This window comes from Lutra lutra, chromosome 10, assembly GCF_902655055.1.
Source record: "Lutra lutra chromosome 10, mLutLut1.2, whole genome shotgun sequence".
Taxonomy (NCBI): domain Eukaryota; kingdom Metazoa; phylum Chordata; class Mammalia; order Carnivora; family Mustelidae; genus Lutra; species Lutra lutra.
This window is the reverse complement of record NC_062287.1, coordinates 56,267,012-56,279,189: the sequence shown is the minus strand read 5'-3', so window position 1 is coordinate 56,279,189 and position 12,178 is coordinate 56,267,012. Positions and strand designations below refer to the sequence as shown.

Sequence of the window (12,178 nt, the reverse complement as noted above, 5' to 3'; positions counted from 1 at the left end):
CTTTGAGGGCCTCTCATGCCTTTGTAGATAACTTCACTTTTTGGAATGTTCTCCAGGCAAACACCTATATGTTTATTCTTAACATCTTGGTAAAAGCCTATCTCACTTGTGAAGTCTTCTCTGAGCCCCCTTCTCTCTCTTGTCCCTGTAATATTCACTGCATGCCTATTATTGCCTTTGTCTTACTGTAGTGAAGACGTTTGCCTCTCCAAAACACTCTTAGCAAGCTCCTTTAAAACACAGGCTGGGGGCGCCTGGGCGGCTCAGTCGTTAAACATCTGCCTTCAGCTCAGGTCATCGGCTCAGGTCATGATCCCAGGGTCCTGGGATCAAGCCCTGCATCGGGCTTCCTGCTCAGGGGGAAGCCTGCTTCTCCCTCTCTGACTCCCACTGTGTGAGTTGCTTCTCTTGCTCTCTCTATCAAATAAATAAATAAAATCTTAAAAAAAAAAAAAAAAGCACAGGCTGCATATTGCCCACCAGCATGCCTAGGACAGAACAGACTTTCAGTAAATGTTTGTTGAATGAATGAATGAATGAATGAATAAACAAACAAATAAATGACATCTTGCTAAAGCAAGTGTTGGAAGAATAAAATGCATGCTCAGTGGCAGGAGTGGACAACTCCCACTTTAGTCAGTCAGTCTTATCTGCAGAATGTCAAGAAGGAAAAACAGCATTTTGGAGTGCTTTTTACTTTCCTGAAAGCTTTGCATAGTTATTTTATTTGCTCTTCCATAACAAGTCTATGAATGGGTCCTTAATTATGTAGGGAAGTTATTACCAAATTTGAATTGGAAGAGGAGGTCAGATATTGTGCAGGAAAGTGGGAAGGAATGTTATTTAGGGAGGTTCCCTGGAAGAGTTTGTAATACCTAGCATTTACTGTTTGTAAGAGCAAGGGAACTGGCATTTGTAGGCATATTATGACAGGCAAATTGCTCAAGTAATGTTATTTAATCATTGCAACAACCTTATGAACTAGGTATTATTATCTTTATTATCTCCGTTCTGTTGCTGAAGAATCTGAGACTCAAAAGTTGAATTAATTTGTCCAGCATTAAATAGGTATTGACAGAGCCAATATTTAAATGGACTGACTGTTGTGTCTCTAATCCATTTTCCATTATTTCCATTATTCATTTTGTAGAGGGCCATGCCCCTTGTTATCAATTGATGAAGCTTTCTGTGACATGAAAATTCAGGAATTCTACTGTTGTTATTTTACTTATCTTCATTTTGGTGAACTTTTTGATAAGACAAACACAGCAGTAGTACCACATTTCTGTGTAACCATCAATCCTATCTCATCACTGTGCCTGATCTTCACACACTGATATGGACCTAGATTGTAATCCTCTTTATTCTGGAAGAAACTGAGGCCCAGAGAGACAAGTATCTTGCCTTAGTAAATATTGTTAATAAGCTACAGGACTAAGATTTTACCTCAAATCCAGTATTCTTTTCATTGCTATGAAGCTGGTCAAAGCAAGCAATCTCTACAATGCTATTTCTCAAGCTGGGGACATTTAACAATGTCTGGAGACGATTTTTTTTTTTTTAAGATTTTATTTATTTGAGAGAGAGAGAGAGAGAGCATGAGCAGAGGGAGGGGCAGAAGGAGGAAGAGAAGCAGCCTCCCCACTGAGTGCAGAACCTGAGGCAGGGTCAATTCCAGGACCCTGGAATCATGACCTGAGCTGAAGTCAGACAGTTAACCAACTGAGCTGCCCAGGCGCCACTGGGGATAATTTTTATTATTACCACTTCAGAGGGTACTACCAGCATCTTGTGGGTAGCGATTAGGAATACATAGGCCAGCCCCCCACAACAAAGAATCATTTGGTCTAAAATGTTAATAGTGCGGAGGTTGAGAAATCTTGCTCTTTGAAAACAGTTGGGTTTCATGCCTCATTTCTCCAGAAGAGGTGAAATACCCAAGGTTAGCCTCCAGAGTGATGACATTGATTCTTTTAGAATTGGCTTTTCTTTAGTAGCAGCAAATAAGTTATTAATCACCAGATTTTATTCAGTGTTGTGTCAGGCAAGAACTGGGGATGCAGAAAGGCATTCGGCATGATCTGTCCCCTCAGGGAGTTAAGAGGCTTCTGGAGGTGGTTTAGGAGGAGCAGGTTCCTTCCCTCTGGCTGCAGAGGAGGAGCCCTAGATTCCAGGAGCTGCTGCATTACAGCAGTGTCTGTACTCAGGGACTCCCTGGTAGAAGTGGCACTAACTTAAGGGAGCCTTCTTCATAAGCCCTCTTCCTCCCCACAGTTACGCTATGCCCACCAAAACCATGGAGGTGTTACAGCTACAGGACCAAGGCAGCAAAATGCTCCTGGACTCAGTTCTCACCACCCATGAGCGAGTGGTTCAGGTATGTACTCTGGGAGAACCTTGAAACATATTTGCCTCTCTCCCCCCTTTTTTCTTTTTCTACCGTGCCCTTCTCTTCTCTTGGCTGCATCTTGAATGATAATATTCTTTAGGGTTTAGTTCTTTTTTTTTTTTTTTTTAAGATTTTATTTATTTATTTGACAGAGAGAGAGAGAGATCACAAGTAGGGAGAGAGGCAGGCAGAGAGAGAGGGGGAAGCAGGTTCCCCACTGAGCAGAGAGCCCGATGCTGAGAGCAAAACCCCTCTGTGGCTTCCCTTTAAATCTAGCCATGGTTTCTACTGTTTTACTGCAGAGACAGATGGGTGAGAACCACACTACCATGAGGGTGTCCAGAGTTATTAAAAATTCATACTTAATTTCACCGGCTTTTTAAAAAGTTTTTAAGATTTTATTTATTTATTTGAGAGAGAGAAGAGAGCATGAGAAGGGGAAGGGTCAGAGGGAGAAGCAGACTCCCTGCCGAGCAGGGAGCCTGATGTGGGACTTCCATGACGCCAGGATCATGACCTGAGCCAAAGGCAGTCGCTTAACCAACTGAGCCACCCAGGTGCCCAATATCACCCTTTTTATAACAGCTTTATTGAGAATTTTATTCATATACAGGTTGCTCTTTTAACGTGTACAATTAAATGGGTTTTAATATATTTCACAGTTAATGCAACTATCACCACAATCAATTTCATCACCCCAAAAAGAAACTACCCATTTACCGTCACTCCTCTCTCCCCCTTTTCTCAGCTTCTGACAACCACTAATCTCTTTCTGCCTCTGTGGTTTTACCTCTTCGGGACATTTAAACGGAACTGTACAATATAGGGTCTTTTATGCCGCTTCTTCCACTTAGCATGTTTTCAGGGTTTCTCCATGTTGTAGCATGTGTCAGTGCTTCATTCCTTTTTATTGCCGAATAATATTCTAATGTATGGACAGCACCCCTTTTAGAACCATTCAACAAGTATATCAGCAAGATAATGAGATGAATGTTTAGGTAGTATCACCTTAAATCTATGCTAACTTTAAAAATAATTAAGTACTAGGGTGCCTGGGTGTCTCAGTTGGTTAAGGGCTCAGCTCTTGATCTCAGCTTGGGTCTTTTTTTTTTTTTTTTAAAGATTTTATTTATTTGTCAAAGAGAGAGAGCGAGCACAGGCAGACAGAATGGCAGGCAGAGGCAGAGGGAGAAGCAGGCTCCCTGACGAGCAAGGAGCCCGATGTGGGACTTGATCCCAGGATGCTGGGATCATGACCTGAGCCAAAGGCAGCTGCCCAACCAACTGAGCCACCCAGGCATCCCTCAGCTTGGGTCTTAATCTAGGGGTTATGAGTTTAAGCCCTGCACCTGGCTCCATGCAGGGCATGGAGCCTACATTTTTTTTTTTTAAAGACTTTCTATATTTGAGAGAGTATATGCAAATGTGTGGGGGGGAGGGGCAGCCAGAAAGGGAGAGTAGGGCTTGATCCCAGGACCTTGGGATCATGACCTGAGCCAAAGGCAGACTCTTAACCCATGAGCCACCCAGGCACCCCTGAGCGTAGTGCCTACTTTAAAATAATAAACAACTACTTAACAATCTAGTTTTTTAAATATTATCAGAAATAAATTATTTGGTAAAAAAAAGAAATGAATTTTTTGGGATACAGATCTTAAAGATCCAACTTGCCACTCGGGGCCATAGGACAAAGTTTGGACTCTTTAGTGCCTAAATACCTTTAGGATTCTCTTCCTGGTTTTCCTCTTCTCACCCCATTTGTTGTAACCACACACAGAACTAGTTTTAATTCCCTAGTATGGTGATATGCATCCACATTTTACCGTATATTATTTCCTCTGCCTTGAAATCCCTCGATACTACTGCTGAATTCTCCCAGTTTACTCCTGTTTTTCTTTAAGACTCCACCTAGAAGTTACCTTTTTTGGAGGCTGTCTTTGACCCCCACCTCCCAAGTTAGGTAGAGATTTCTCTTGTGGGTTCCTGCAGTCCCCTGCATGTCCCTGTACCACACATCTGATTCACCTCTGGATTCTTCGTGCAGTGTCTGACATCAGTCAGGTTTATGTGGGTAAATCTGAGTTGAATCAGAAAATCATCCTGGACTTGATAGCTTCTTAGTTGAGTTATGACATCCATTGTCTACAGCGGCAGGTATTGGGGCCATGACTATGTCAGCAAGCAGATCCCTTGACTGATGACAAGAGAAATCCTATAGAGGCTGGGCTCTGAAATCAGCTCTTCATGTTAACCCTCCACCCACGGGCCCTGTAGCTGCTGAAGCTCATATTTGAGCCCGTGCCATGTCTGCCAGTCACCTGGCTTTCACTACCATCTCTCATCTCCTTTCCTTTTGCAGATCAGCGGTTTGAGTGCTACATTTGCAGAGATTTTCTTGGAAATAATCCAAAGCAATCTTCCCGAAGGAGTCAGATTATCAGTGAAGGAGGTAGGTGCTAGTTTGAGAAGAGGCCCCCTCGTGGCCCACCTGTGCTCAAAATATGGATAAGAGCATCTGGTATTAGAAACAGGACAGAAATGTGGATAATAAACAAGAAAGCTGTGCAGACCGGTTTTACCGTAATCATTTTACTGGCCCTTCCAGTGCATCAGAGCTGATGCTGAAAGGACCACAGGAGCTGAACTCCATCACAGTATTCCGATGTTAGGGGTGAGCCCATAATTGTGTATAGAAAGAACATGATTCAAGATTACATACAGTATAATTAGTCAGAACACAAATACGGAAATATACTCTAAAGAGGAGTTTTCTGGATCTTCAAGGCTTGGCTGAGAAACGAATGCCAATCAGAAGGAAAGCTGGCATAGAAAACTTGGAAAACATTAGGAACCTGAGCCTAAACACTGAGTATTTGGGTCCATTTGCCAAGCTAAGCATTGTTATGACACAGATCCATCAGGTCATTTTAGACTGATGCCATCGGCTGCATCCAGCTGTCCTTGTTCTGAGCCCATGCTTATCAGTCCTCCTCTTGTTACTTGGGTTTCACACAGATCTGTGTACAGGGGAAAATGCGCTGGTCATGCTGACTTAAATATTCCAGTCCCTAGGTCTGTTATTTCTGATCATAGATGGAGAATTTGGGCATTGTGTCTCTTTAAGTGCTTCTAATGAGATACTCATAGCATTTGACATTCATTCTTTATATTGCTGTCTTCTCTCACTGACTCTAAGTTCACTTAAGGCAGGGAGGAAGTCTGATTCAGAATCCTTGGTATCTAATACAAGTCTGGTGTAGAGTAGATACTCAATAAAAGTTAGTTAAATCTGAATCATTCCCCACAGAGCTGGCTGATGGATTTTTTTGTTGTTGTTCTTTTAATGCTGTGTATGTTTGAATAACTGAAAGCTCTGCAGTAATTCCCCCTTATTTTCATTTTCTTCTCCCCAGCACACTGAAGAAGACTTCAAGGGAAGGTTCAAAGCTCGGCCAGAACTGGAAGAACTATTGGCCAAGTTGAACTAGCTCACTGCAGACTCTCTCGTGTCAGGACTCGTGATGTTGAGTGGTCAGTGTTAAGCAGAAGACCCTGACTTTTAGCTATCATAACTACCCGCCCCCATTAGCCAGGAATGCCTCCTCTCTTATATGGAGGAGTGCTTGCCAACTGTCATCACTTTCCTTTGGGCCAACCTAAGACATTCTCCATCTAATAAAAATCTGCAGCTGAAGGGCATGTGTGTGTATGTAAGAAGTCAGTCCATCCTGTGGAATATCTTTTATTTTTAAGATTTTATTTTTAAGTAATCTCTACACCCGTTGTGGGGCTTGAACTCACAACCCCGAGATCAAGAGTTATATTCCACCAACTGAGCCAGCCAGGCGCCCCTGTGGAGTATCTTTAAGGGATTATATTTTCTCTTTAGCACGGAAGCATGTTTCCCTTCAATATTTCCCCAGTTAGATCTCATCCTTTCAAGTAATCTGGCATTGAATCTTTTAGTGAAACAGAGGATCATAACATAAGCAAACCCCCTATGGATAGAAGGCATAGGGTTGGAGATTTTGGCTCTGTATATGAAAAAACCTCTCCAGATAGAATCAGGGTCTGGTGGTAGTGAAAAAATAACACTTTGTGGGTAGTGAATGACTCATCATTCAGGCAGATGTTACATAACTGCTAATTAGGGTTACCTGGAATGAATTTACACAAAGAATTAAGGTTGATCTTGGTCAGAAGTCAGAAAACTCCTGCTGATAAGCCAAGTCCCACTGACTGCCTCTGTTTTTTTAAAAGTAATTTACTGGAGTGAAATTCACAAACCACAAAAGTAACCATTTTAAAGATTTTATTTATTTGTCATAGAGAGAGAAGCGAGAGTGAGCACAGGCAGACAGAGTGGCAGGCAGAGGCAGAGGGAGAAGCAGGCTCGCTGCCAAGCAAGGAGCCCGATGTGGGACTCGATCCCAGGACGCTGGGATCATGACCTGAGCCGAAGGCAGCTGCTTAACCAACTGAGCCACCCAGGCGTCCCAAAAGTAACCATTTTAAAGCAGACAATTTGGTGGTATTTAATACATTCACAATGTTATACAACTACCACCTATATTTAGTTCTAAAACCCTGTTGCCTGTGTATTGGAAAAGGGCCATGGTTGTTCACTTACATATGGTATAGGGCTGCTTTCACACTGGCAGAATAGTTGTGACACAGACTGTAAAAGCAAAACATTCATCTTGCGTCCTTTCTAAAAATAGTTCGTCAAACCCTGATCTAAGTCACTGGTTCTCAAACTAAGTGTGCATCCAAATCACCACCTGGGGAGCTTTTTAAACACAAATTTTTGGACTCCACACCTATTTTTTCTGATTCAGTAGATCCTGAGTGAGGGCATAGAATTTGCATTTCTTACACGTTCCCAGGTGATGCTGATGCTCATGCAACTGGTCCAAGGTTACCTCTTTGAGAACCACTAGTCTAAGTGACCTCTGATGTTTTTCCTATTTTGGGCATTAGTGAGTTCATACTTTTGTACATAATAGCGATCATTTATTGAGCTAGACTTTGTGCAAGGTACTACGTGAGCTCTAAACCTTACACCAGTCTTTTAGGGTGTATATATGTGTGTGCACGTGGATGGGTATTGGTGTGTGTGAAAAGACTATGTATGAGTGCATGTGAGTCTCTCAGTATGTATCTCACACATACGGAGCCCTCATTATGCTATGTACTTTATAAAAATTGACGTTGATGGTATTGTCCCAGTTTTACAGATGGAAAAACTGAGGTTTGGAGATAGAAAGTGACTTCCTTCTCCTGAAGGGTGGCATAACTAGTAAGTGACAGATCTTTCTCTCCTGTACTCCACTGCTGCTATGGGGTACCCCTACGCAGAGGTCTCTGGGAGCCCAGAGCATTCTTAGCATTGCATGTACTTTTCTAAAACTCAACAGTTGCAGTCCTGAAGTTATTTTGGTTTCTTCGCCTTGGTCTCTAAAGGCAACAATAGGAAACTCAGATTTCCTTCTAAGGTATAACACTAAGGGAGGGCTGTCAAGATAGCAGTTACCTTCAGTTAAAATGCTTCTCTGAATTGACACTGAAGGTTCAGCAGGCCACTGCTTTCAAGTGAAGCCCAATGTGAGCTTGGGCAAAATTTTTCAGGTCAGGACTGGTATTTTGGTTGTAGAATTACTCATTGCTGAGTCTCCTTTAGGGAAGATAAAAGAGAAGTTGCTAATGGATGAGTGTAATTTGGGGAGATGTATAGAGACAGGAAGATCAAAATGAATAAACAGATGTATACAAATACTTACACATGGTCTCCATGTCCTGAGGACTCTATTTAGAACCTGGAAAATTGCATTCTTTTCGTTTCTGACTTTTCCTTGTTAGTGATTCGTGCAAGCAGGACACAGGGTTTAATAAACTGACAAGACACTAGAGCTGAAGAACATTAGGACCCAGCTAGCCTAACCCTCTCCTTTAGCAGGTATAGGTTAGGGACCCAGGAAAAGGAGTGCTTTTACCCAAGGTCACAGCACACCTCACAGGCATGCCTTGGGAACAGGATTCAAATCTCTTGATTCCCAGGCCATCCCTTTCCATTACATCACTGAGGGATGAGTCAGGTTTTTCTCTTAAATAGGAGGCAGCTGGATTCCCTCACCTTAGAGCTCTCCTGTCACTGACCTAGTTGATGATTTATCCTCTCACCAGAGTCAAAGAGCTTTTGTTACTCCTTAGTCTGCCCTGAGATAAATGGAAATTGCTTCTAATGCCTTATCCTGTCAAGAAGGATGGGAGGTATTCTGATTACTAGAACCTCAGAGTTACAAAACAATTATGAGCTTCATCGGATTCTCTCCAGTGAGGTCCAGAAGGAAATGGACTTTCCTAGAATCACATGGCAGTAAAGTCAAATGGAGTCTAAGTTTCTTGCACAAGGTTGAAAATAACTTTCCCACTCTCCCTGAGACAACTTATTATAAAGGAAAGAGTCAGACAAACCTAGGCTATTCCTATTTTCTATACTTACTAGTCTTAGGGACTCGTGAATTATTTTAACCTCATAAACCTTGGTTTTCTGATCTGTAAAATGGGAATACTCCCTTTTTAGGAATTTGAGATGGAGATAATATATATAAATGGGCTAGCAAGTGCTCAGTAAATGTTGGATTATTTTCCCTTCCAAACTTCTTCAGCACACTTCTTAAAAAAGTTTTTTTAAATTGAGATATAATTTATATTTATAATGAAACAACAGATCTTAAGTGTATATTTGATCAGTTTTAAAAATGCTTGGGTCCTGATGGGTCAGTTAAGTGTCTAACTCTTTTTTCTTTTTTAAGATTTTATTTATTTGACAGAGAGATCACAAGTAGGCAGAGAGGCAGGCAGAGAGAGAGGAAGGGAAGCAGGCTCCCTGCTGAGCAGAGAGCCCGATGTGGGGCTCGATTCCAGGACCCTGAGATCATGACCTGAGCCGAAGGCAGAGGCTTAACCCACTGAGCCACCCAGGTGCCCCTTAAGTGTCCAACTCTTTTTTTAAAAGATTTTATTTATTTATTTGACAGAGGGAGAAGCAGGCTCCCCGGAAGCAGGGGGACCCTGGGACCATTACCTGAGCCTAAGGCAGACGCTTAACTTACTGATCCACCTAGGTGTCCTAGGTGTCCGACTCTTAATTTCAGCTCAGGTCATGATCTCAGGGTTCTGGGATTGAGCCCTCCGCCAAACTCTGTACTAAGCCTGGAGTCTGCTTGTCCCTCTCCCTCTGCTTCCCACCCCACCCCCTTAAAATAAATAAATAAATAAATAAATAAATAAAATCTTTTTTAAAATGCGATCACCCATGAAACCTATACTTCTATCAAGATTACACTTCCATAACCCCAGAAAGTTCCTTTACTTTCTTTGAGTCCTTCTTCTCCAGAAGCAATCATTAATCTCATTTTTGGTGAAGTTTTGCCTTTCTAGAACTGCATATAAGTATCATACAGCATAAGCCCTTTTGTGACTGACTTCATTTACCCTGTTTTATCCATGTTGTTGTGTCTATCACTAGTTCATTCCTTCAGCATACTTTTAGTTTTGAATGTTCCTTTGAATGTGCCTAGAATCTCTGTGATAACATGAGGGGTAGGCAGGAGGGACAAGAGGGAAGGTCAGTGGATTGGGATTTAGAACAGCTGGGTCCTAGGTTTGGCTCCATCAGTATACAGCCTTTGGGATAATCTGTTTTGGTCTTCATTTTTCTCATCTGTAAAAAGATGAGATCATTGGCCTAAGAGGGAAACAGACTAGTCCAAGGTTAGCCAGTGCCAGCCAGGGATTGCTCCAGTTCACTCAATTCCTGGTTTAGTGCACGTTACTGAAAAGAACTGACTTTTTATGTAGATCATTAACTTCCAGGAAGATTGAATGGGGTTGAATTGGCAGTCTTCCTAGTTAAGGCCAACAGTTTCCTCAGCTTCATGTTTTAGTTCCCTTCCTCTGGCTAAGGGTGCCTTCTTCTGCCACCACCACAGAAGGCTGGAATTTGCCAGCTGTGGACTCTAAAAGGGTAGGTTTACTTAAGGAAGGAAAGCTCTCTGAGCATGCATTGGTTGGGTCTAGAACTAGACCTGCCGGAAAGGCACTGAAGACAGGTGGCCAAAGTGTCTTGCGCTAGCTTAATGTGTACTTTGACCTCTTTGTGTCATTTATGTCTTCAAATGTGTGATCTCCCTGGAGAGTCTGAAATGATTCATTTAGTTCTTATAAATCCCCCCGGAATAACTTTCATTCCTAGTCATTTCAGGTTTAGGTCACCATTTAGACAGAATGCCCAGGCTCTGAAAGATGCCCAAGCTCCAAAGAATGAAAACTCTTCAGAAGATGCTGCTAAAGGAGGAAAGAATCCCTCCCACTTCTGCCTGCTTTAAGTCCCTGCTGGAGCAGAGAGCCCTATCATTCTATACAGTGGGAAGCATAAGGTTTCAACCTGAACTGGCTCCAGTTCTCTTTGGATTTCTAGTCAGCAGCTCAAGGACTTAGCCTGGAAACTTTACCTGAGGGAGGGCGAGTGGGAGGCATCTCTTATTACTCACCTAGTAAAACACATTACCATGCAACTTTGTACTGAGCACAGGCCAAGTCCCCAGCCAAAGACCTTGCAGGGAAGGGCCAACTCATGAGCCACAGGGACTCCCAGCCAAGTCTCTCCAGTTATCCCTGGCACCAAGCCTCTGTACAGAGGTACGTATAGATTGTCCTGGACAAGCATGGACCACCTTAAATTACAGCTCCATGGCTGTAGGCTCCAGAGCTGAGAGACTAAAATAACATGCCAATCTAGAACACTGTGGGCAAGGTGCACTGGTTAACCTCTTTGTAAAACACTAAAAAAGCCAGCCAAACAAACAAATTTGTAATATTTACATAGTAAATAGTTACTTACTATTTGTTAAGCATCATACCAGGCTGGAAGATCAGGAGAGCACAAAACAGAACAGCATAGACGTAAGAATAAGACACACTTCAAAGTCTAGCCCCCAATCTAACCTTTATTTCCTCCTCTGTGGAGGGGAGTTAATGGAGTTACTGAGAAAATGTAACTCAGGAGAGCACCTAGCACACAACATCTAGTGAATGCTTACTATGTACCAGACACTGTTTCTAAGCTCTTTACCAAGATTAATTCTTTCAACAAGTCTATGAGGAAGGTCTATATTTATTAGTTTTAACGCCTATGAGGAAGGTCTTACATGCATTTTTCAGAAGAAAAAATAGGTCCTGAGATGTTAAGTAATTTGCCCCAAACCACATAGCTAGTAAGTGGCATAGTGGGATTTGAAAGCAGTATGTCATAGAGATTGAGAGCAAACTTTGGAACCAAACAGCCTGAGTTAAATGCTTCATAAATAGTGTATGACAGTATTTATTATATATATATATATATACATTATAAATATTATAATAGTTTTAATAGTTCAAAAATGCTAATAATTTTTATTTGCTATTTATATTATTATCCCTCATTTAATTCTCTGTGCCAAGAAAATAATAATTCTCTATTATGCCTATTTAATAGGAATTATCCCATTTATTTGAAGAAATAGGTTTGAGTGGCAACAGAGCCTGCTTCGCCCAAATACATTCTGTGACCCACCCAATGTTAGCTCTGTGTTAGAGGTGGAGTCTTATAAAACTTGCACTTAGCTGGTTTGGAAGCTAGTCTACTAGTGAGTCCTTCTGTCCTTCCTCTACTAGAATCCCACCCGCCCTCCCCACAGACAGTACTATTTCTATTTTAATTACACAAATTAATATGTAGATACATTT

At 41.9% G+C, this 12,178-nt stretch overlaps 1 protein-coding gene across 3 annotated transcripts in view; it reads left to right on the top strand.

The window, feature by feature from the left end:
* The window catches only part of MRPL48 (mitochondrial ribosomal protein L48), a 57,752-nt gene extending 51,669 nt beyond the window's left edge, over positions 1 to 6,083 (top strand). For all 3 annotated transcript variants that reach the window (XM_047691056.1, XM_047691057.1, XM_047691058.1), the window contains 3 exons: positions 2,275 to 2,377; positions 4,749 to 4,838; positions 5,803 to 6,083. In XM_047691056.1, the coding sequence (XP_047547012.1) occupies positions 2,275 to 2,377; positions 4,749 to 4,838; positions 5,803 to 5,877 (268 nt within the window). In that variant the 3' untranslated portion in view covers positions 5,878 to 6,083. The remainder of the gene's footprint in view (positions 1 to 2,274; positions 2,378 to 4,748; positions 4,839 to 5,802) is intronic.
* The last annotated feature ends 6,095 nt before the right edge of the window (positions 6,084 to 12,178 follow it).